This window comes from Amaranthus tricolor, chromosome 3 (genome assembly GCF_026212465.1).
Source record: "Amaranthus tricolor cultivar Red isolate AtriRed21 chromosome 3, ASM2621246v1, whole genome shotgun sequence".
NCBI classification, from domain to species: Eukaryota; Viridiplantae; Streptophyta; class Magnoliopsida; order Caryophyllales; family Amaranthaceae; genus Amaranthus; species Amaranthus tricolor.
The window spans coordinates 21,530,393-21,555,132 of record NC_080049.1 but is presented as its reverse complement, the minus strand read 5'-3'; the positions used below and the strand labels follow the sequence as shown (position 1 = coordinate 21,555,132).

The 24,740-nt window shown below is 32.0% G+C and overlaps 2 protein-coding genes across 4 annotated transcripts; both read right to left on the bottom strand.

The window, feature by feature from the left end:
• Positions 1-263: 263 nt before the first annotated feature.
• LOC130809295 (systemin receptor SR160-like) lies at positions 264-4,626 on the bottom strand. Its single transcript, XM_057675011.1, has one exon. The coding sequence runs from the start codon at positions 4,214-4,216 to the stop codon at positions 590-592; it is 3,627 nt and encodes a 1,208-aa protein (XP_057530994.1). The 5' UTR covers positions 4,217-4,626; the 3' UTR covers positions 264-589.
• Positions 4,627-14,012: 9,386 nt separating this feature from the next.
• Positions 14,013-22,276, bottom strand: LOC130809294 (UDP-rhamnose/UDP-galactose transporter 5-like). Of its 3 annotated transcripts, XM_057675009.1 has the most exons (7): positions 21,961-22,276; positions 21,702-21,769; positions 20,619-20,888; positions 16,876-17,060; positions 16,584-16,784; positions 15,130-15,291; positions 14,013-14,662 (listed from the first exon to the last, which is right to left on the bottom strand). In XM_057675009.1, the coding sequence occupies exons 3-7, from the start codon at positions 20,746-20,748 to the stop codon at positions 14,324-14,326; spliced, it is 1,017 nt and encodes a 338-aa protein (XP_057530992.1). In that variant the 5' UTR covers positions 20,749-20,888; positions 21,702-21,769; positions 21,961-22,276; the 3' UTR covers positions 14,013-14,323. The 3 variants fall into 3 exon arrangements, with proteins under 3 accessions (XP_057530992.1, XP_057530993.1, XP_057530991.1); XM_057675010.1 differs by lacking the exon at positions 21,702-21,769; XM_057675008.1 differs by lacking the exons at positions 21,702-21,769; positions 21,961-22,276 and adding an exon at positions 21,254-21,433.
• Positions 22,277-24,740: the final 2,464 nt, after the last annotated feature.

Below are 24,740 nucleotides of genomic sequence, written 5' to 3'. Positions count from 1 at the left end.
AAAAACTAATCACAAATTAAGAGTAATTAATAAATATGTCATTTTTCTAATATTACAACTAATTTAAAATGGAGCAAATATAAAGCTAAATTTACTTTTATTGTTCCATTTGATTACTTACTAGTTACTATTTATCGATTATTTTTAGTTTACATATTGTTCTTTATATACTAGAAGTACAAGTTAAATTATATTCAAATAAAATCTTCTTTGAATTGTCTTAACGTAAATTTATTACCATTGAGATTTAATAATTTTTAATTAAACACAATTTTAAATATTTTTGATTGAATATTTACATCGACAAACATACAAAAATTAAAAAATGGAACAATAAAAAGGAATAGGCTGGAAAATTACTTTACTACTTGCTTAGATGTTCATTTGCCCATGTTAGAAGCAAAGAAAACTAATTAAAAAAAACTGGAATAGGCTACTAATTTAGTACAATATATACACACTACAAAACCATCTATGTATAAAAATCTTATAAAAAAAAAAAAAGTTTTTTTGATCATACATACATTAATTTGTTACAAGATACTACATTTTTATGAATGTTGGTATCAGGAAAATCCATTTTCTTCTGTTATTGCTTGTAATTCCCTTCAGGGACTTCTTTTATGCTCATATCTAGTACATCTACTGTACTAAAACTTGCTCCCATTGTACTAAAACTTCCATCATCTTCTGTAATGGTAGACGCCGAATCAAGCCCCGAACCTGCCTGTATTTCCTTAAACATAGCCATGACTTGTATCATTGTCGGGCGTTTCCATGGTCGATCATCCAAGCACGCACACGCGACTTTCAGATGCTGTAAGAGCTCGATTTCTAAGTTTGGATCTTCCTTTATTAACTCGGGATCAAATACGTCGCTTATTTTCAATTTCGCGTGCATTTTCACCCAACCTACTAGATTATTGTCACCAAAATCTGCTGAATCTGTCGGCGGTTTCCCTGTGAGCAGCTCGAGTAATACAACACCGTAGCTATATACATCCCCTTTGGTCGAGCATCTAAAACTTTGGTAGTACTCGGGTGGAACGTATCCTGGGGTACCTGCTAGAGTGCTCACACTCAAATGAGTATCCATTGCACTCACTAGTCTAGCCATCCCGAAATCAGACACCCTCGCTTCTACATTTTCGTCTAGTAGAACATTACTCGATTTCATATCGCGATGAATTATGTGAGGAATGCAATTATGATGTAGGAAAGCTAAGCCTCGAGCTGCTCCGATGGCGATCTTTCTCCTGGCCGCCCAATTTAGCTCGATCCCACCTTTCTTATGATTATGTAGGACATCGTCGAGGGATCCATATTTCATGTATTCGTAGACCAACAAACGCTCTTCCCCGACCTTGCAGTATCCCAAAAGAGGTACAAGGTTACGGTGCTTGATCTTTCCGATGGTTTCCATTTCGGCTGTGAACTCTCGATCTCCTTGCCCGCTTATATGTATCAACTTCTTGATAGCAACCACGCTCCCATCTTTGAGTTGAGCTTTGTAGACATCACCAAATCCACCTTTTCCGATCATACTGTCATCGTGGAAACCGTTTGTGGCTTCTAGAAGATCAGCAAATGTAAGTTTTCGGAGAGGCTTTTCGAATGCTGCAAGGTTTATACTCAACGCCTCGCGATTACTCGTGTATTTCCAAGCAGAAGCTGTATTGTTTCCCGATTGAGAGTTTTCGTCCATATAAATATCCTGCAAGGCTTCCTTCTTCTTCCGTCGTTTCTTCACCTCAAGGCCGACAATGATCAACCCGAATATGCAAAACAAAGAGAACAACAATCCCATTGCCACACTCCCTGCAAGGGAAGCCTGTTTCCCATGCTTGTGATGTTGAGTCGAATTCGCCCCATCGTTTTTGTCACACCGAGGAAGAGGATAACCACATAGGCCAGGGTTATTCGAGAATCTAGAAGCCGGGAATGTCTCAAACTGTGCTGATTCAGGAATCATTCCAGAGAGACTGTTGCTCGACAAATCCATATCTGTCAACAATGAAAGACTACCCAAAGACGATGGGATTAAACCCGACAGATGATTATGAGATAGATCCATAACACCAATGTTTTTCATCCCTGAAAGTTCATCCGGAATTGGACCCGAAAGATTATTATGACCCAAATTCAAAATGGAAAGATAGTACATTGTGCCAAGCTCCTTAGGGATACCACCCTGAAGATGATTATAGGACAAATCAAGAAAGATCATAGACCCATTATAGTTAAAAATGGGCTGAGTATGACCTTGATAGATTTGCTGAAATTTGCAAACAGTAGGGAGTCTATTAACAGCATCTGGCCTAATCCCAGCATATTCAAGGAGATTCCCAGTTCCTTGGCAACCCTTACCTCCAAAATTTCTCAAGTACACAAATTTCTTCCCAACAACAAGACCCACAGCCATTTTACCCGACTGATTCGCCAACTCCTTCGGAATACTCCCATTGAACATATTGCTATTCAAATCCAACCATAACAAGCTCTTACAATCACCCAACTCGGGTGGGATTTCGCCATAAAACGAGTTGTTTGAGAGCTTAAGAATGGCAAGATTACTCAACTTACCAATCCAAGATGGTATTTTTCCGCTCAATTTGTTGCTCGACAACGAAATCCAGTTCAAATTTGTGCAGTTCATCAGACCAGGAGGGATTGAACCAGTTAGCTCATTGTAGTCTAAAATCAAATTTTCAAGTGCTCTAGTATACATAAGCTCCGCTGGGATTTCTCCCTCAAGTTTGTTCATCCACATGATCAAGTCTTTGAGCTTAGTGAGAGTACCCAAACTAGTTGGGATTGTGCCACTTAAGTAATTAAAGCTAAGATCAAGAGAAATTAGATGAGAACAATTACTTAAACTGGATGGTATTGGACCAGTTAATTGATTGTTTTGTAGGTCAAGTTCTTTCAATTTGCTAGGCTTTCCATCAGGGTTTTGACAAATCCCAGATGGGATTTTTCCAGAAATCAGATTGGAGCTTAAGTCTAATGATTCTAGACTACTAAGCATAGAGAATGAATCAGGTAAAGAACCTTTGAAGTTATTAAAGGCTAAGTGCAGTTCCTTCAAGTTTCCCATTTTCAAAAATATGTCAACAGGCAAATCCCCAGAAAAATTGTTGTTAGAAACATCAAAAATCTCCAATAAGGAGCAAGATTCAAAGCCGTTTGGGATCATACCAGAAATATTGTTGAAGGAAAGATCCAAATTTACCAAAGTTGAGCAGAAATCATCAGCAAAACTCTTTGGAATCATACCTTGAAACTTGTTGCTACCCAAGTTAAGATATTGCATACTTGAAGATGGCAATGAAGGAAATCCTCCATTTAACTCATTTTCAGAGACATTCAAGAAGCTCAAACTGTTACACCCAACAAGTACATTATCATCAATTCTTCCATTAAATTTATTTGAAGATAAATCAAGGTACTTCAAGTTAGGACAATTTTCCCCAAAATTTGGTATGGAACTTGATATATTATTGGAAGAAAGATCCAAATACTCCAAATTAGAACACCCATTAAGAGAAAATGTTCCTTGTAACTTATTCCCCTTTAAAGCTAAGTGGGTTAACTTCTCACAACCTTGAGAGAACACCCATGGAAGAACTTGTTGCCCAGATAAATGATTTAAAGAAACATCCAAAGTTTTGAGAGAAAGTCCAAAATGAGCCCCTTTCAAATCCTTAGAAGAATCCAATAAATTGAAGGAAAGATTCAAACTTGATAGTGAAGAACAAGAAGAAAACTTTGACAAATCAAGGAAAGACCCAGAAATGGAATTTTGAGAGAGGTCAATTTCTGAGAGTGAGGAAGAACAAAGAGGAAAAGGTTTAAGAGAACCAGTAATATTTGAAGAAGATAAAGAAAGAGAAGTCAAGAGTTCAATAGAGAAAAGATGAGTAGAAACAGAAGAAAAATCAGTTGAAAGAGAGAAAGAGTTAAGATCCAAAGAAGAAACTCTGGAGTTATTACAGAAAACACCAGTAAAATGACATGGGTCAGCATTTTCTTCCCAGTTTTGGAGGATATTTCGGTTAAAAAGAGAAGATTTAAAGCTCAACAACTTCTGGGCATCTCTAGTTTTTCCATTAGGAGGAGGAGAAGCAGAAAAAACAGGGGAAAATAGATAAGGGTAAAAAGAAAAGAGCAACAATATAGCGCAAAGTTGCTTCATTTTATGTGGGTAAAGTTTCATTAAGCTAAATTTACAGTTTTACAAGTGGGTTTCAGTGGGTTAGGGTTTCATAGTCGGCCATTAATGAGAAAGCTCAAAGCTTGATTAATGAAGGAAAAAACAGAGGAAGATAGAGAAAGAAGAAAGTGGTAAAAGATTGGAGTAAGGAAGAAGAGAAGAGTATATATTAAGAGGGGGAATTAAGAAGGAAGACTTAGGGAGGAGGGGAGGAAACAGCTGGTACTCACATGCCATTGCCATGTGATACACTCCCTCTAAAATAGAGTATGTTCTTGAAGTTCTCTACCAGTCTTTCTCTCTCTATCTCAACTGTTAAAAAATGAAATAAAATACTCATATTCAATATTCAAGATGTGGAAATAGGGTAAGGTAAGTGGAGGGAAGAACTAAGAAGGTCGATTAATTTAGGGTTTAGATTGAATTACCCTTATTAGTATTTATAAATAAATAATAATTTGGGGGTTGTTTGTTTGTTTGTTTGTTTGTTTGTCTTGTCTATCAAGTACTTCATATGAAGATTCAAGGGTGGGGATGGTTTTCCTTTCTTTCAACTTTGTGACTTTGTGTACGTGTGTGTAAGTATGGATCCATTACTTTGCAACACATATGTCACCATCTTTCTCTCTCTTATAAATTCCTAACTAAAAGCTATCAATGATGGAGAATAGGATCATATCTAATTTGAAGACTAATTACAACATTTCAATAAAAATTATTAGTCCCTTGGTGAATCTGTCTCATTAAAATAATATTATTTGACTTTAAAAACTCATATAAATTAGTTAAATAATTGAAAATATTAATGAAATAGAGAAAATAGTTTATTTCTCATTTAATCCTAACTAATTTTTTTAAAAAGGTTTGAACTTTTTTGTACTTTTTTATTCCTTAAGATCAATGTAAAAAAAACTTACACAATTATTAAAGGTATTTTATTGTGCCTTTAAAATTATTATATATTGCAAATCAAAATGGAAGGTTTTTAAAATGTTTTGTACTTCTTTTTTTTTGTCCATTTTACGTTTGTCCATTTTAAGAGAGAAATTTAAATTAAATTTTTAAAGTGTATATTAAAGATAAAATATATTCATGTGAGATCTTGTTAGATTTGTTTTGATATAAAGTCTTTTAATATATCATCATCATCATACCCAATTTATCCCGTTCATAGGAAAAGTTTTTTAATATATAACTTTTATAAATTTTTTCTGATGCGTACTTAGAGATATTAAGGCTTAGAATTTACTAAAGTGCATATTAAATAAAAAAGAACATAAGAAGTAGTAAATTCATAGGAACATATTGAGTATTTTAGTCGTTCTTTAAAGAATCTAGGATTGATAGAGTTGTAAATTAATCATTTCATCCTAAAGTAGAGATTATATATACTCACAACTTATAAGAAAATTAAAATTTTCTTTCTACTCGTGCGTTAGGTGATTCTCCATACCTAAAATGTAAGGATAGAAATTCATAAAAGTGGTAGGAATCATTTTCATAAAAGATTGAAATCTTGATGGAATGGAGAATGCAGTAAATTGAAATTGACAAAGTAGTTTGATATTTCATGAACATCGAGTTCTTTTAATTTTAGAGAAAATTACATTTAAAAACTCAATTTTGTGTGATTTAGTTTCTACAAATCTTAACTTTAGATTAATATTTAAATCTTTCAACTTTGGGGAGAATTTAATTCTAAATCACTCAGCTGGTTGATAACTTGTATAGTAAGTTGGACTTGCGACTTTGACCTGAATTGGAATGTTGACTTAAATGTTGACGTTGACCTTTAACCCTTTGACCAAGAGTATTTTCACATTAGACATAGGTGAGACATTTCATCCCCAACAATATTAAATTTGCCCTAATTTATTATATGCAACACAATCAGCTTTAGAATAAATAAAAAAGTAACACGATACTAAACTTTTAAAAGCAGCACGAAATGAAAACTTAGTACTCAACTCTTTTTGCTTCTGGACTTCAACTGATAGATCAAGCAAACACAATAAGTTAAGAACTAAATCAAAGAAACATAATTGCATTTACAAACAACAATCAAAGGACCGTAGTAAAGGCCATAACAAAAAGAAGAACATACAAGCAGGCTATGAAGCAAGGTAGCAATCCCAACCACTCAAAAACCGAAGGAAACACTGCGCCTCAACAAAAGGCCTCTAATAGCACGAGGAAACAACATAAAGGCCCTATATTGCTATCAAAACATGAATATATAATTCTTGGTAGCTGGCTAAAACTAATTATTCTGAGTGCAGTGCAACTATCTTGATCAAAAACAGTAAGTCACATGCCACACATCCATTCAAAGCAATAACTGTAAGTAACAATTTAAGGGCACATACCCAAACAAAGCAAACAATAGCTATTTCAGACCTGAAAACTGCAACTCGACAGCAACTGAAACTGCAAATAAGAGGTGTCAACACTACAAACTATGATGCTCGGAATTTTAGCAGCCAACATAATACTCCCTCATATTCACTCTAATAGTCCCATTTGACTGGGCACACATTAGTATTGCAAAATAATGTTATTACAAATGTGTTACAAGTATAAATACTACACTATTTGTACTCCCATGAAGTTGGCTATAGAACTTTTCCAATCACCAAAAGGACACCATAAAGATAAGTTTGCGACAGTGAATTAGAGTGGCTCAAAAACCTGATATTTATAGGAGGCGTGAGTATACTTTCTTTTATGATATTTCTCCCATAAGAGTGCTTGGGATGATCATAAAATTCACAATGAGATACAACATATACGACAATATCCTAGTACAAAAGATATTGCAAGAGTAAGACAAAGTATTGTAGATGGATTATGATCTTTGATTACAATGAATTAATTACTCCATCAAAGACAATCTCATGTAAAGAAGAAACAAGAACAAGATGAATGTTCTAAGAGAATTCAGAAATTTTGTCTCTAAAAATTGGGTGGAATGCCCTTTCCATACTCCCTCCATTCATATAAGAAAGTATCAATTAATGCCTACTTATGAAATAAGTTTGTTTCATCCAAACTAAGCTTCTGAAACAAGTGTTTGTTTCATCCAAAGTTTATCAATGAAACAATATGATGTTCCATAAGATTTAACCTCTATACGTAGATTACCAATCATTAGTGATGATTGAATTCAAACAATATTAAAGAAATAAACTAACAAAACCGCAAAAACGAGATAGAGGGCACAGCCTGGCGAAGAGTTTTCGCCAGAAAGTCGACTTGACTTTCACCCAAACGCCGACTCGGGTTTAGGTTCAGTCTCAAAATGAGACTCAACTTTAAACAAGCGATACTCGTTGCTTATTGGCGGCAAGTCGCTGCTTTCTCGCTGTTTTCAATTTGTGTTTTTTTCTATTAGGCATATTTTGAACTTGCTTATTTATTGCATATTGTCACACTACTGTACTTACTATGTAGTATATATAATCTAGGTCTTTATATACTCTAAACGTCCAAAAATTAGTCAATGCAATAATTCTATCTATAATTATGCATAATTAAAAGTAAAAATTATCCAAAATAATACAATCTTTTAATGATTTTTCTGCAATAATCTCTATTTTTGATTAAACATGAATAATCCTAGCTATAAAGGGTATTTGATCAGAATACACAAGGTAACCTCTTACCTATAAAACAAGTCAATTTGCATCAAATAAATGAAAAAAGTAAATACAAAATTACATTATAAAAAATTGAAAAATTATAAAAAAAATTTTAAAAAAAATCAAGTAAGTTTTATTTTTTCATTTTAACTTTTACTTTTAAATATTTTTGACTATTTATTTAATTTTTTTTTGTAGCAATTTAATTGCAAAAATTAGTCATCATTTGGCCAACAATGTTCTTGGATAAGAAACCTTAAAATTAAGATTGGTCATGGTTAATCAAAAGTTGGAATTATTATAGAAAACAATAAAAGATTTGATTATTTCTAGGTAATTTTTCCTAATAAAAAATGTAAAAAGTTGATATTAATGATCTTTGCACTACAAATTAAACAAAATCTCACTTAACTATATTATAACTTATAGATTAAAAATAAAATACAAGTTAAGAGTGATTGATAAATAACGTCAAAAGTCAAATAAAACTATAAGAGTGAATAGATGGGAGTAAATTATAGCTGACCGCTAGACACGACTCTCGAGGATAACAACAAAAAGAACGAACGTTACCAACATCTAGCTAATGTTGCGAAGCATCTAATCACCAAACATTATAATTACACATCCAGCTAATGTTGCAAATCATCTAATTACACTAACAAAACACATTCAAACTACGACCCAAAATTAAAACGTGAGTTGTTACGTTTTACTATTTTCCAATTAAAACTCCACTGTTAATATTTATATGAAGCTTTCGATTTTGTTTGTAATAATGTTGTAAATGTTCTATTTTGGTTATAATGGCATAGCTTATTGATTATGATGATTACCATTGCAATGTAAACTTTATGAACGAATAATTTCTTTGGTTGTTAATATGTATGTTATATGTATAGGTGCCACTAATATTTATCTTGGTATTTTGAACTTGATTTACTTGGTTTTTTTTAGGATTACTGCTAACTTTTAACGTGTGGAAAACAAAAATCTCTCTATGACCGAATTTTTGAGATGACATGAAACAAATAAACATCGGAATGAGAAATTATACCTAAGTAGCGTGAATTCACTAGCAAAATATAACCACGAGACAAAAACCGTAAATGAAGTTCTTCTTGTGTAATCCACCAACAATGTCTGTAAGACTCCGTATACTAGTACGTCGTTTAAGAACAATTCTTAAACTAATTTTATGTGTATACAACTCTTGTATTTAGCCCCATTATCTTTTACTCTAAGATTAATCCCAATGCAGTATAAGCCAACAATAGAAAAGAAAATTTTGCTTTACAACTAAAGAGATCAGCAGTAAAGGAAAAAATTTTAATTCACAAGTTTAATTTTCACATTTTTACTCTTCATATATGTCTTTATATAGCATTGAAAATGGGATTTTAAGACCCTTCAATTCCCTTAATTAGAGGTTTACAAAGAGGATAAATATTCTCTTAAAATTGTAAATAACTCACATAATAATTAGGGGTTACACTTACCCATATAACCATTATATTTAATATATAAATACTTATTATGACAATACAAGTATTTTATATTTATATTATAAGAGTATCTTTTGATTTACACAATATATAAATACTTATGTAATGCAATTATGGATTTCAAATGATAAAATATTAATTTAAAGTCAAATTTTTTCAAGTATAAATAGTTTGACATATTATTTTAAAGTCTAATGAATAAGTGTGGGCGATATAAATCATACGTCATGAGTGCATTTTAATAAATTAGTTTTAGAATATTTATTTTTCCTTAAACTATATTAATTTTAAATGTTTGTTTTTTTTGAGGCGTTACATTTTCAGAGTGTGGTGCACACCCCATATTTACCATTCGCTGCTATTTAATAATATTTATGTCTTAATATTTTATTATTACAAAAATTAAGAGTGTCACAAAAAATAATTTTGGGTTATATAATAAGTTGAGTCTGAAGGATCTATCTAGGATGGGTCAAACGGATCTGGGTATTAAATGAGTTCGAAGGTTTAGATTAGGAGTGTCGAGCTTGGGTTTGAAGATTTCAGACCCAAACTCAGATAATTATTTTTTTGACCCGAATTTATCAGGTTAAAAATTGATCCAAAAACCTAAACACAAGAGCGGATTTGGGACAAATCCAACAATATTTTGGACCATGACCATACTTGATTCCACCCATACATATTAAATATTTTGGATTCGAATATGAGGAGTGAGAGCTACCAAAACAATTCCTAAGTAACACAAAGTGGATGATTGTAAAAAAAGGAAGAAAGAAATGTACTGAAATGAAATGAGACTATTGAAAAAATACATCACACGTGCAGTTACATAAATACATAATTATAAGAGAGAAGAAGATAATTAAAAAGAGTTGTGGACTTTCTTGAGTGGTTGCATAAATACTCCATCAATACTATGAAAATTTTCAGATTGGCAATTAGTGGAAAAATCGGAAAAAAAAAATAAATAGTTATATTTTATGGAAAAGTAAAAAATTTTTATAGAAGAGATGAAAAATCAAATTAAATGTGTATAAAAGTGAATTATAATCATAAATACAAATACAACAAATTTAATGAGACAGTGTCATACAAAAAGTGAGACAAATTTCTTATAATAGAGTTTTTTTTTCTCTAAATGGCAAACTTCGATTATTAGGTTAAAATACACGTTTTAAAATACTTGAAATTTTTTTTTTATTATAAGGTAGGCTAATGAAAGGAGGAATTAGATGGAAATCGAAATTCTACATCACTTACATTAATGTGAGAGTTTTTTAAATAAAATATAATAATTTTACTGAAATGAAAAAAAAAAACAATTTTAAAAGTTTAGAATATGAGGATTGAGGAGTATATACAGGAGTGGAGACCTGTCAAACAGATAAGGTTGGGTCAATTTCGTGTTTTAGTCATATATAAATGGATCAGAATCCTCTTGATTCGAACTTACTCTGTTTTAGTTAATTGGGTTGAAAATCGCAACCATGGCTTGATCCGTAACAAAATAGGTCATCTTGATTTCAACCCTCTTAGCTAGTTGAAAGTTTTTAGTTTCTATTTCAGGGTTTATAAAATTATTTTATCTTATTTTTCATGTCTCAATTTTAAAATTTTAGTTTATGAGTTGCTTAAGTTCAGATTATACTAATTGATTTGACTCGAAAATAATTCATATAATTAAAAGGATTATACATTATTTCTCGTTTATATCTTGATCTTTACCTAACTCAGTTAATTATCAGATTAGGTCAAATCTACCTATTTAATTAATTGGAGCAAAAATCTCAACTCAAACCCACTCATTTCGACTTAGATTCAAGTTGGATCGAATGAAGAGTTCGAATCAGCTTACCATGGCTACGGAGACCTCATAAAATTTTTGTTAATTCCACTTGATAAAAATGACGATTTAAAATTACCAAAATAAAAGTACAACTAGTTTACCAGAATAAAGTGGATACAATTTATAGTTCTTATGCTTTTACATAATAATAGATTAAAGTAAATATCTTATTAAATTATATGTTTTTTATTTATATAAAGTTGCACATAATATACTAAACATTAATTATAAACACCTTCATTGTTAGTCTTATCATTACTGACGATAAAATTACATGCATTTAACCTATATAATTTTATCCTAAATAAAGGTCACTTAATAACATTAAAAAATATATAGTATACATTATTATTATTATTATTATTATTATTATTATTATTATTATTGTAATACGTAAAACAATATTGATATTGCATTAATTTATTATATATAAAGCTTAACACTTTATTAATATAGCATTACTCGAAAAAGTCGTTGGTTTAGTTGAATTAATAATGAATAATACATATTACAATCTATAAATACTGCGTACGTGCCCCTTTAACTTAAGAATAAATAAGTTGCAGATTTAAGCCAAGTTTGTTAGGGAAGATGGTCGACAAGTTTGGGACACACTTTGGGATCAACAGGAATTATTTAATTCTTAATTGCAAGTGGCCTCAACATGTTCTTGTTTTTTAATACATATACTCGCTACGTGAAACTTCAAATTTTCTGTCTACATTCAAAAAACTATTTTGGGTTCCTTTTATTTGTTGCAAGATGGCTCAATTTTGTTTTAAAATAAGGGTTTTGTACCAATTATTTTCTAATTTTAATTTTGGGTTTACCAAAAATATTCTTTTACATTTTTTGGTTGTTTACAAGTTCTTTTCAATGGGGATAAAATTATACCCTACAAATAATGCAAAATTTGTCAATTGTGGGACCTTATATTGGATTAACAATCCAAAAATAGGAATATACACGATACCATGACAAACTCAATACCATTTGTAGATAATTCATCATTTTCATATCCGTGTATCCCACTCATAGAAATTATGATCAGAGTTTGGGGAGAGAATTGAAAGATGACAACCCATATACATTAAGGAAGATGCGGTCAAAGAATTTCTCGGCTTAAAAAAGATCCTCAGAGAGAGTGAATCTTGCAACTACCCGCAAGGGTGCAACTTACAACACAAGCTTCACCCTAACAATAATTTAAAAAAAATTAAATAAAAGAAATATAAATAACTAAAAATAAAAAAGGAGGTAGAGAGATAAAAAAACAGATAGGTAAAAGAGCGTTATATAAAAGGTAAGGAACAATAACAACAAATAAGTGGGAAAGAATCAGTAATCTAAGACATAAATAAGACGCTTTCAGCTACCTCTATTCCTGGTTAGGTCTTTAAAGATGTGTAGCTGATGCAAGTCACTTTTTATTTGTTTCTCCAACTTGTATACAATTGATAGAACTAAAAGGAACCCTTGATCTTGAAAGTAATTTTATGGTTAGTTCACCTAAATGTGCTCAATATCCCTTGAACTGCACTTAAAAATGTATAAAACAAACACATAAAGCTTCTTGGTAGGAGAAAGAAATAAGATAGATTGTGTTTATGAATATCTTTGAACTTGAAATCAATAGCTCTAAAGAACTCACCATTGTACGGTGTCATCTTTGCTTGAGAATGATTTTCTCTTCAAGGAATTTCCGATGAAATTTGTGTTCTTCTGTTGAATAATTTCCCAAGTTAGACAAGAATGTGAGATTGAAACCATTCACAGTCCCAACTAAATGCTGCATTATTTTTTACGCATCGCTGATTTCTATTTACTCACTTTCAATTAAAAAGACCAGCCATACAACTAGAGTAGTCAAGCTCTCATATTTTATGCACTTATTCGAAGTTTAACAATTTTGCATCAACTTGCTATCGATCCTTAACACTCATGTAAAATGTAGATGAAGCTAAAATAGAAATATTGATATCTTGCCAAAAAAGATGAAATTTATCTTCACCCTTGGTCCAAAATATACACTCATTCACATCATAACCTATATATTTGTTGACATCTTCACGATGATCAAAATCTAACCACTTAAGAGTTTCGTGACACATCCTCAAGTTGTTCACATACTACTTGATCATGAAACCTTTCAATAAATGTCTTCTTTCACAATAGCATCAATATCCTATGTCCTTTTAGAAGGATTTTGGCACAAAATATCAAGATGCTTTTTTAAAAAGAAATGAACTTCTAAAACATAATACAAGAAATACAAGTGTGATTGGAAGGCACCTATCTTTGGGAGGTCTCATCGATTTTGAGCCAATTGTTCTATATTCCCCAAGTCTCCATTCATGTTGAAAGGTAGGAAATTCAATAGGCTTTGCATCCATATATACTCATCTAAAAAATTACCAATCTCGTTGCTCATACCAGTGCCTCGAATCATGCTACCTTTGGTTAGGCGAGATTCTTCACTTGGTTTTGTATAGTCCTCATTTGTCTTTCAAAATGACAACACCACCTCAAAAAAATTAAACTTAATATATTACAATTTGGCAATGTAATATTAGATGATAATGAAAAATTGTGAACATAAAAATGTTTTTATGATCAAAGTTTCATCACCAAGAAAAATAACATGTACATTTCATATAGATATACACTACAAATCATCTTCATTACCACTATTTAATACGAACAAACATCTACTTAGAAGTCATTTAATTACATGACTTCCATTTAAACACCATCTAATCAAGTCTAACATAATCAATAACTTTACATTAAATAAAAAGTGCACATAATTTCATAAGCCAACATTTATTATAATCTGAAACAAAAAAAATTACAAACTTTTAGTCCTATACCAAATTTAAATATATTCAACTACACTTCAAAAATAAATAACGAATAACAATGGAGTAAATCTTCACTTGCTAACGATGAAAAACAATGGATGTATTCGAACTATATATTTGATCTTCAATCTATATGTAGGTAAGAAAAAATAAATTAAGAACTATATCCATTAAAATGTAGAAAATGGAAGAAAAAATTCTGAAAGACTAATGTTCCTCATCATCCATTTTCTTTAGCACGCCACAAGTAAAGATCTCTATGCTTTTCCATTTGACATATTGGATTCAGCCCCAAGCAACTTGTCGAGATCGTCTTGTGACTCAACATCAGAGACTGGAGGCGACCAGCGCTCTTTTCCTCCGGGTTTTGATGACGCATTTCCATACCACATCATTCCAAGAATAGCAATAATCATACCCAAAACGACATGCCAGTTGAGACCCTCTTTCCCGAAGAAAGCGAATCCCATGATCAACACGAAAATAGTCTTCATGTGACCAAGAACCTGGAAGGTTACAGCTGAGAATCTACCGATGCAGATGAACTGGCTGAGATTGGTGCCTATCGCAATTATACAGGAGAGTAGTATAAAGAACTGCAGAAACGGACGTTGATTAACCAAGTTAAAATAGAACAAAGCAAAAATTACACACTTAAAAAAATAAAGAATAATTTGTGAATTACAGCCTTAGAGTTCAGGATTTTTGCGAATTACAGACTTAATGCTTATTTTTTGCGAATTACAGCCACCAAAGTATCAAAGTCTACAGTATTCAGGCCAAATCTCAGAATCCCGAACATTTAACCTAAAATTTCGACCATTAAAATGGTCGGAGTTCTATATTTAACCTGAATGTTGTAGACTTTAATACTTTAATGGTCGAAAAAAACAAACATTAAAACTGTAATTTGCAAAAATGTTAAACTTCAAGGTTGTAATTCACAAGTTATGCAAAATAAATGTTAACAAAAAGCATAGGTTTCAATAACTTGTTAGAAAACAAGTACAATGAATTGTCTAATAGAAAACAATGTTGGAACGGCAGTTTTGTGAATACTTACGACAGAGATTGAAGTGTAGGCGTAAGCATCAACTCTTTGGCCAGTCAAACAATAATCGAGAAAAGGCCCAACAATAAGCAGTGAAGCAGCCTGCACTGGAGCGGTACGACCCAATAGGTTGAACGAACCAATAGAATACTTGCGTTGTAGATGATGTACATACTGCATAATAAGGAAAAGGCATGAATCCCAATACAGCAGTAGCAGTAGTTCATTTAGAAGATAACTAGAGAACTGAAGATGAAACACACATGAACTGGAATCAAGCACATAAAATGTGCATTACGAAATGAAATCAAATCAACAACTATATATAGCGCGAGAGGCATGCCGCATGCCAAATAGCGCGAATGAGGTTGATAAAAGTGACAATTATATATAGCTCCTTTGTAAACGAAGAAAAGAGAATTTGCAAGCTTAAGAGAAGTATGGCAGAGATCATACGCATATGCGTACACCCGGACATCCCTGGTCGATGTGATACTTCAGACTGCCTGATTATCGTACATTATTAATTAAAAGTACAGGCACAATCTCATTCATTCACTTAACTAATTAAAGACGGAATTTCAAAAACATGTAATTACATCACGAAATTCGATAACCAGCATATTTTAGCACAGCACAAAAACCGTACAGCCTCTTCAAAATCTCCGAGTTTTTTTTAAGAGAACATAAATTAATTTCAAGTGGGTAGGATCTCAGTCTTTTAACTTAACTAGACAGGAAAGTAGTACTCCTAAGTCCTAAGTATTACTAAGCTCTTAAAAAAAACCTAGCCTCCATTGTTAACTTTGGGGCTTTATCAACCTTATGGTTAATGGTAAGCCTCAAATCTCTTTATTTTTGCTTTTTTCGTTTTTAGTTACAAATAAAATTTATTCTTTGTATATTATAGATTTATTCTATTCATATATTGGATTCGATCTACCCATATATTGAGTTTTAAAGTCTCTCATGGTGAGAGTTTGGAGTCTTGTTATCAATTCAATGGTAAAAAGGTATATACGTCATCGCAAGTGTCAATTGTGCTAATACAGCCAATAGTATTAAACTTATTTCTATTTTAAAGCCACACCAGATCAAAAGACCCCTTGGAGGAGGTTGTATCAAACAGAGATGTGATAAGAGAGAAGACTTCAGTGTTAGATTTTCTTTATAATGATCGTAACTTTTCTATATTGAATTTTATTTGATTATAATGATGTCGTATGACATTTTTATCAATGAATTATTATGTTCCTTTAAAAAAAAAGTATTACTAGTTTATAGTATCCATTTATTAAAAAAAGGAAACTCATAGTACAAAACTAACTTTGAAGTGGTGCTGCTGAACAAGCCTGATTCGTATGAATTTCAACTGAAGTCAACTAGAGAATATTAATTCAATTGCTCTTCAAAACATCGAGATATGCAAAGAGAACAAGAATCAAGCTTAAGGTTTTAGAACTTACATATTGTTGCAGAGAAGTACTCCAAACAGCCACAAAAGCAGAAATGAAGCCCTTGGCATTGACACTTACATCTGTAACAGTGCAAACTCCGACCCCTAACAGGACTAACACAATGCTAAGCTTGGTATCACGAGAGTATCGCACTTTGTCTAGAACAACTTCAAGGAAACAAGATACCGGAATCATACTCAACTTTGCAATCTGAAAGACAAATGAGGCAAATTCATTACTATGAAGTGCCAAACTTAAGACAACATATGATCGAATCTTTTTATTAAAAATCTTAACGGACCTGATAAAACCCCACAGAATTCCACATCAGGCTCACATTCATTCCGACAATGGAAAAGTTTGCAAAAATAACAAACATCAGAATGTCTGAAAATGGAAGCTGTGATGGCTGAATATAACCCAGCCAACGAAACGTAGATGTCATCAAAGTGGTGGTTAAGAAATGGAGACCGGTCAAAGTCGTAGCTGCAGTACATCAAAGAGAAAACCAAAAATTGAACATATAATAAGAAAGAAACATATCACAGAACCACAATTACAAAATGTAATTTGCAACAGATTTAGGGTGTGTTTTGATGGAAGGAAACGGAGGGAAAGGAAAAAGAGGGATTTGGAGGGAAGAAAAATCCCTTGTTTGGATAGCGAAATGGGAAGGAAGGAATTTGGAGGAGAGGGAATTGGAAGGATTTGATGGATACTTTTTGTTAAGGTTTCAATTTCTCCAAAGTTAGAAAGATTTGAAGGGAGAACTCTCATCTCCCTTCCATTCCCTCCTATACAAACAAAAGCTACTTCACTTTCATTTCTCTTCTCTTGCTTTCCCTTCCATCCCTTCCCCTTCCCTCCCTTTCTTTTCTCTCCAAAATTTTTATTCAAACATAGTGTTAGTCTAATGAACTCAAGAGCTACACATGAAGAAAGAGCAGTAACTTAAGCAACATTGAAATTTCAAGAAGGGAAGTGGAACACTAGCAATACAGCAATACAGTAATAACAGCCTACACTATACATAAATGCCTTGGCTATGTCACAATTCATGAGAACATACAATGAACATGCCAAATCAACATCACACAATCTCCATGAGTACACAATGTCGTCGAAAGAAACATATGGTGGCAAATAACTACTTGACAAGGTTTATGGGGCAAATAACTTTTACGAATCGTTTGTATTATATGGTGGGATTGAAATGGTAATGAAAATTTAAGCTGAATTTAGCTAGAATAACTACTTTTAAAAAGTTGATGGTCATGTTTGTTCAGTTGTTCTACTCCACTTTTTTTTCCCTCACAAAATTAAATCATATCCATTATCGCTTGCAAATGTGATATTAGGTGGCATAAAAAACAATGAAGAAAAACACATGTTTTAGAATGATAGCTTCATTATCAAGGGAATGGCATAAATCACAATCGGTGAAAATATAAACAAAAACTCTTTTGTATCACCACAATTTAATACCAATAATTTTTTTAATTTAATACCAATAATTAAACGCCCCATAAGGGTCAACAACAGACAATGAGTACAATAAGCCACTGAAAAACGAACTGTATTATAGAAGGACCTAATACCACTATTTCCTATTTCCATCTCCTTCCTATACTCCCTGTCTCCCTTAACACTACCCCCTTGATACCCTTCTGACCTATTTTCCAGCTTATTTGAGCTTCCTTTCTCCCCTTTAGTCTCACTACAAGTTCCTCGGAGTTTCTACTTACTCCCTCATCCTATTTTACAGCCCCAAGCTCATGTTCAGATGTCCCCACAAGTTCCAATACCTCTCTAATTTGATCAACAATGGGGGTGCTTGACTTGACAAAAAAGGTTTCTGCAAACATAATATTAGATTGTTACAAACTCATTGTAATAGAAAATGTTCTGAAGGATAAATAGGCTGATATTCCAGAGAACTTTCTAACTCAATCTTAATCGCTCATCTCAACCATTTTCTCATTGTCTGCATCATGAAGTATCCAAAAAAAGTTCAATTCAAAGTCAAAACCATCAATATTTGGTGTCTTTCTGAGGTTACTGAAAAACCCAACACACCTTTTACAAAATGCCACCTTTCCATGAATAAGTAATTCAGGATTGCTCCGTAGATTATATTTTAAGTTCCTGCTGTGATAAGCATATAGGAGTATAAAGAAAAAAGGACGTCTTTGACTGACACATAATTATTTCCTAAAACCCACTTTGGCAATGAAAGCCCAATCGACAAGTGGATCATTGCCAATGCAACAGACTACAGAGATAATGTACATTGTAACCAAATAGCTTAATTGAAGCTTGGCATACCTCATATCAGCTTTATGCAAACAATATAAAGCTTCTATTGAACTCTACTTTGATGTACGCCTTGATCACTGAATCAACAACCAATTCTTTGGTGCTCATACTAGTCATGAAAAATTAACTGAGGGACCTGTTCAAGTTAGCTCCACTGGTGTAAGGCCAACTTTATGCTGCTATATGCTCAATTGACTGGGCCATGGGTGTAAGGCTAACTTTATGATGCTATATTCTCAACAGCCAACTCTATGCCTTATGGTGCTCATATTAGTCATGAGTAAAGACTTGTTGAGGCTATATGCTCAATTAACACGGCTACACGATGCTGTGATGCTAATGCCCCCCCATTCTCTTTTTGCATGGCGCAAATGATGACTCAAATACTAGCGAGTTTAGGGATGACCAATTTTTAAGGGAGTAACATTCAAGTGAGAAGCATTTTAGATATCATAGTTATCATAAAATGATAAAATGGCCCAGCTATATACAGTAAGATGACCTTGATCACAAAAATCAGCACCAACTTCAACAATATTGTTGCCCCACCACTCGAACAGCACCACCCTCCAAACAAAAATTGCAAACAGGGTGCGTGCTTCTCCCCATGAAATAACGTATTTGGATCCTACTCATGTACAACATAATAACTAACATGCTCCAATCAAGAACAGTGTCCTCTGCTCTTCCACGACTTAAGGTTGTAAACTGGAAGGACTACATTGAGCTTTTCGCATTACAAATCTTGATGAAAATATTCATTTTAGCCCAAATCTAATCTGAATTTCTGAACTAAATCCAAATGATTCTCCTTGATTCTAAATCCAATAGAGAGCAATGCAAAAAATAGTCTGCTAAATATTTTTGGCTAAACCATGTCTACTCTCTAAACATCAAAAATACAATTACGCAAATTTTCATTGACATCATGTTTTGACACTGATGACTTTCAAAATCCTAGCTTCCATAAATTCTGATTGAACTTAAATATATTGTAGTTTGAACTAATGATACTTCGGACTTCAGACTCCAATCATTTGAGTCTAATTTAACCCATTTTTTAGTCAACTGCAGTCCAAATTAGCTACTTTAGACTTTTAAGTGAGCTTGGACTTGGTTCCAGACTATAACCTCAATACCTTATAAACTACACTCTTATTCTCACCTTAAAAAAGGATTCCCCAAATGAAACAATCCTCCGATTCTTAAATTAAGCAAAGACTTATCCTCTAATGTTAAGAGAACAGAGACAAGAAAATATTATACATTTACAATATTTTAAATATAATTTGAAAAGAATTCCTTCTCTATACATTTCATTATCAATGTATCATAGATCTATCGATTTATTGTGGCTAAAATTAGTCAAGAAACATTGAATCTCCTAGACTTCTTCTATAACTATAAGACTATGACAGGATCCACGTATCAAAGAAATTCACATTTAATGCACATATTATAATAGAAGAAATATTTTCATAAAAAGTAATGTTACATGTTAGAGCATTAAACTGGAATTTTCCTCCCTTTAAATAAAATATATCTATGTTACTATATAAGGTACATTAAGGATCCCGTCACTTCTAAAAGAGATTCAAACTTAATAAGCAATAGAATTCAAAAGCAGGATATAAATCAACTGTTTAAGGATCATGAAGGTTGAAGACATGAATTATAAAGAAAGTATGATAGCAAATCAAATTACAAAAGAAAACAGTGAAGCCTTACCAAAAGTAAAACCATATCTAGCCATCAAGGCCTTGTTAACAATGATGATCCCCACCGAAGTGACGATATTAAACAACCATGCTCCCGCATCTAGAGTAGCTTTCTTATCACCCTTACTCGAAGAAGTCATTGTTAGAAATCGGAATCAAGTCGATGCTAGTGCGACCTTACCTCCTATTCCCACTTAAGAGCTGTTTATCTTGACCGAAAAACCGCCAGATAAACAGCCCTCCTGAAACAAACTAAGCTAGATGATCACTGCAAGTCCTCCTGTACAACATTCCAGCATTAGACAAATCATCTTGCAAGATCTAAATAAGCTTTAAATGCACAACAAATCACAACCAGATGTTTTGCAAGACAAATTTCCCATGTTAGAATAATCAAAATATAACCAAAACTCACAGAAATTGAAATCAGTGTCTCATGATTCGCTAATCACCTTGTGAATCACAAATCGAAAAAAGCAAATAATGGTTTAGGCTATTTTTGAACCATTTTGAGGGAACCGTGAGTTCAAAAGGCGAACTAACTAGCAAATTATGCTTCACTGATTGAAATCAATAATCAAAGCAATAAAATTTGTATATTTGATATAGCATTGACAAAAATTTGACTAGTGAAAAAGATACAACCTTTGAACTAATACAAGTAATTGTTGATGAGCAAGTTTTCATCAAAACTTTATAGGAAAGAACAATAAATAAGAACAAGTCTACTCCAAAGTGGAAAAGGACTCTAACCCCATGTTGATTCATAGCAATAATAATAATTTTACATAATAAAAAAATCACCAACTGGATCTTACATTTCTCTTACAATTAATTATTACCAAATAATAAAAAATATATAGAGTCATATAGAATATTTTCATAAGAAGCAATCCTTTTGCTTTCCATGTTTTGTCAGATTATAATTATAATATTTAATTGACCCATAACATGGCACAACCACAAAACAACATGTTCTAGATCACGAATCATATGCTGGAAACAATACAAAACAGCCTCAATTTTGTCACTTTATTATTTGTTTTTATTTTTATTTTTTGAAAAATTACAAAAGAAAATTTCTAAGTTCTACCTGTATTCTGTGCAAAAGGAAGATACATCTGAACTTCACATATTACCCAGAAAGTTTATTCCTTTTTACTGCATCAAACAAATTACTTTCAAATTGCTGTAATTAAAATAGTTTTAAACTTAAGATTAATTTGACCAAAAAGAAAAATTCATTGCCCAGAACAATACAAAAACACAGAGAAGAGAAAAAAAAAACCCAAACATATTTACAAAATTCAAAAGAAAATGAAGAACTTAAACTACAAAATAGCAAAGCTTACCTTGATCACAGAGAAAAATCTTCACCAAAATTTGAGAATCGGTAACTTATAGTTAGTTAAAAAAAGCAGCAAATTTTGGGTTGAATTGAGAGAAAAGAGATAAAAATGGAGATTCTATGATAATTATTTATGGGGATTTTAAAGGGTTTCGTAATCTCCATTAAAGTTAGAAAGAGACGTAAATTGAAAGAGAGACTGTGTGACACAGGGCACAAGTTTTGTGCCTTCATGGTTATTTGTATTTTATGGGGTTTTATTAACTAGTTAAAATATTTCTTTTTTACTCTCAAATATTAGTATAAAGTTTTTTTTTAAGATATATTAGTATTAAGTTTGTATACCTTAAAGTATTAGAATATTTAACTATAAATACTATACATGTTATTTTTATTCGGTTGTTTTAGTTATTTTGAGTTAATGAGCGATATTTGGAGTTATACAAGGTTAAGTAACTTAATACTTGAGGGTATACAAGGTTAAATAATAGTTTGGGGTATTTTAAGTTAATAAGCAATTCACTTCAAAAGGAGTTAATGAGCAATAGTTGAGAGTGTTATTTACAAATTTCTTTTTTTTTCTTTAAAGACGATTATTATACAATCATACAATTTAATAAAGAAATTGAAAATTTATAAATGACATCTTCAGAGATTTTCCACATGAAATATAATTATTAGTTGAATTGAAATTATATAGCATGTATATCATAAGAAATCATCATCATCATATCCAATGTATATCATAAATTCATAATAAACATATCATATAAAATATTAATATTTTCTACTAAAGTTAACATCAATATAATTATTTAATATATGGACATTATATCTCAATGAGACATGTCATATAACTAGAGCTGTTCAAAAGTGACCCGACCCTAAAATCCGATCCGAAATCGAAAGTAAACCGATCCGAAAATGTGTTTCTTTTTTAGGTTTATCGAACCGATATCAGCCGACCCGAAGCTATACCCGAACCGGTTGACAACCGAAAATGAGAAAACTGAACCCGAGCTGTAACCGATTTTTCTAACCGTCACGTAACTATTAACCGAGATTACCCGAACTTAATAGTGACCGACACCAGTAATATCCGACCCGAATCATGCTCAAAACCGAACTTGATCCGGCTAAAACCGACTTAATCTGAACGAAGTTTAGATAGAACTGTTATAAACCTGAGCCAATTTTTTACATAAAAGTATGATTGACTCATATTCAATCATCTTATTAGTTATTCTAATAAAGTCATAAATATTTTAATAAAATAAATTTTATAAATACATGGTTTCATATATTTAGAGTTAATAATCAATGGTCAATGTTTATTAACTACTTTTAATTAAATTATATGAAAATTGATAGAACTTTATAATTTTAATTTCCGGTCAAACAAGTAAAAGTAACAATGTAATAATGATAACTAATTGATTTGCATTTTCATTATTTTGCTTTAAATAAATGAACCTTAAATCATCAATTAAAAAATGACTAACAACTTAATCTGATACTGACTCGATCAATGGTAATTAGTAATTTGCAATTCGTAGCCAAATTCTACTTGAAAAATACCCGAACCTGATCTGAATCCGGTTAAACCTAACCAATTATTAACCAATGACAACCCGAGACCGATTGAAACTCGACATGAACTTCAACCGACACCGAATTGATGCTAACCCAATAGCTCGAATAACCGATCTTCAACCGAATCGTAACTAACCGACCCGACCCGAGTATTACCTGTCGCAACACGCATCCGAAATATAACCGATCTGAAATACAACCGAATCGAATGACACCCGTCCGAAATCGACCCGATTACCCGAATGAACACCTCTACATATAACATTTTTGAATTTAATCTACATAATATCTCCTCAAGTTTTTTAAAATACTTCATATTTGCTTTTTTTTCATATAAAAGTATATTTACTTATAATAAACGAGTTGGTTTTTTTAGTTTATATAATAAAATCTTAATCGTAAGGCGTTAAGATTATTATTATTAGAGTTATGTGTTAATTAACACTTAAAGGACTTCAATAATTTATTGTTACTTAATTTAGTCAAATAATTAAGGTAAAAGGTGTGCCATGTTTAATGGGTGGGGTTCATAAAAGGCTTGTTTCTTTGCTTTCATAATTGGTTATTACTAGATTTAAGTAAAATTCTCATGTGTGGAAAGAGCAAAATTAAAGAGGGATTATGTAATGAAAATAGAAGAGAATGATTGTGGAATTGTTTGAGGTCTTTTTCATATTTGATGTTTAGAATGAATTGTGATTAAAATAAAGAGAATGATGGTGGAATTGAAGGGCAAAGTTGTGGAGTTGCCACTTACATGAATTTGATGTGCCCACTTTAGGTAGGTAGAGTTTCATCTTGAATCCTAATCTTCAACTGTTTGGTTTGATTGGAAATTGGAATGTTGTTGGGTTGGATTTTAGGTGGGTTTGGAATTTAACCAATGAAAAACATTATTGGGCCTTTTGAGGTTAAGGGTCGTTTGAATTGAGAGCAAATATTTAAGAGATAGTAAAAGTCAAAGTAGGAATTTAAAGTTAGTTAGGTAGATGATTAAAAAAAATTGATTGTTAGAGAGGTGGAAGAATAAATTAGAAGGTAATAAAAAATAGAGAAAATAGCAATAAGTTTCCTTATTTTGGAGTATAAATTAACCTAGGGGGAGGTGGAGGAATTCTTTGCATCTAAATGAGTGAAATCAAATTTTTTTTTATTTTTTTATTTTAATTTACTCCTATTCTACTTCTATCA

Excerpts from the sequence above, each read along its gene's own strand:
- LOC130809295 (XM_057675011.1), bottom strand. The coding sequence starts at position 4,216 with ATGAAACTTTACCCACATAAAATGAAGCAACTTTGCGCTATATTGTTG.
- LOC130809294 (XM_057675009.1), bottom strand. The coding sequence starts at position 20,748 with ATGACTTCTTCGAGTAAGGGTGATAAGAAAGCTACTCTAGATGCGGGA. Across the intron at positions 17,061-20,618 it reads TAGATATGGTTTTACTTTTG|CTACGACTTTGACCGGTCTC; the intron begins GTAAGGCTTCAC and ends GATGTACTGCAG. Across the intron at positions 14,663-15,129 it reads CCTACACTTCAATCTCTGTC|TTCTTTATACTACTCTCCTG; the intron begins GTAAGTATTCAC and ends CCGTTTCTGCAG.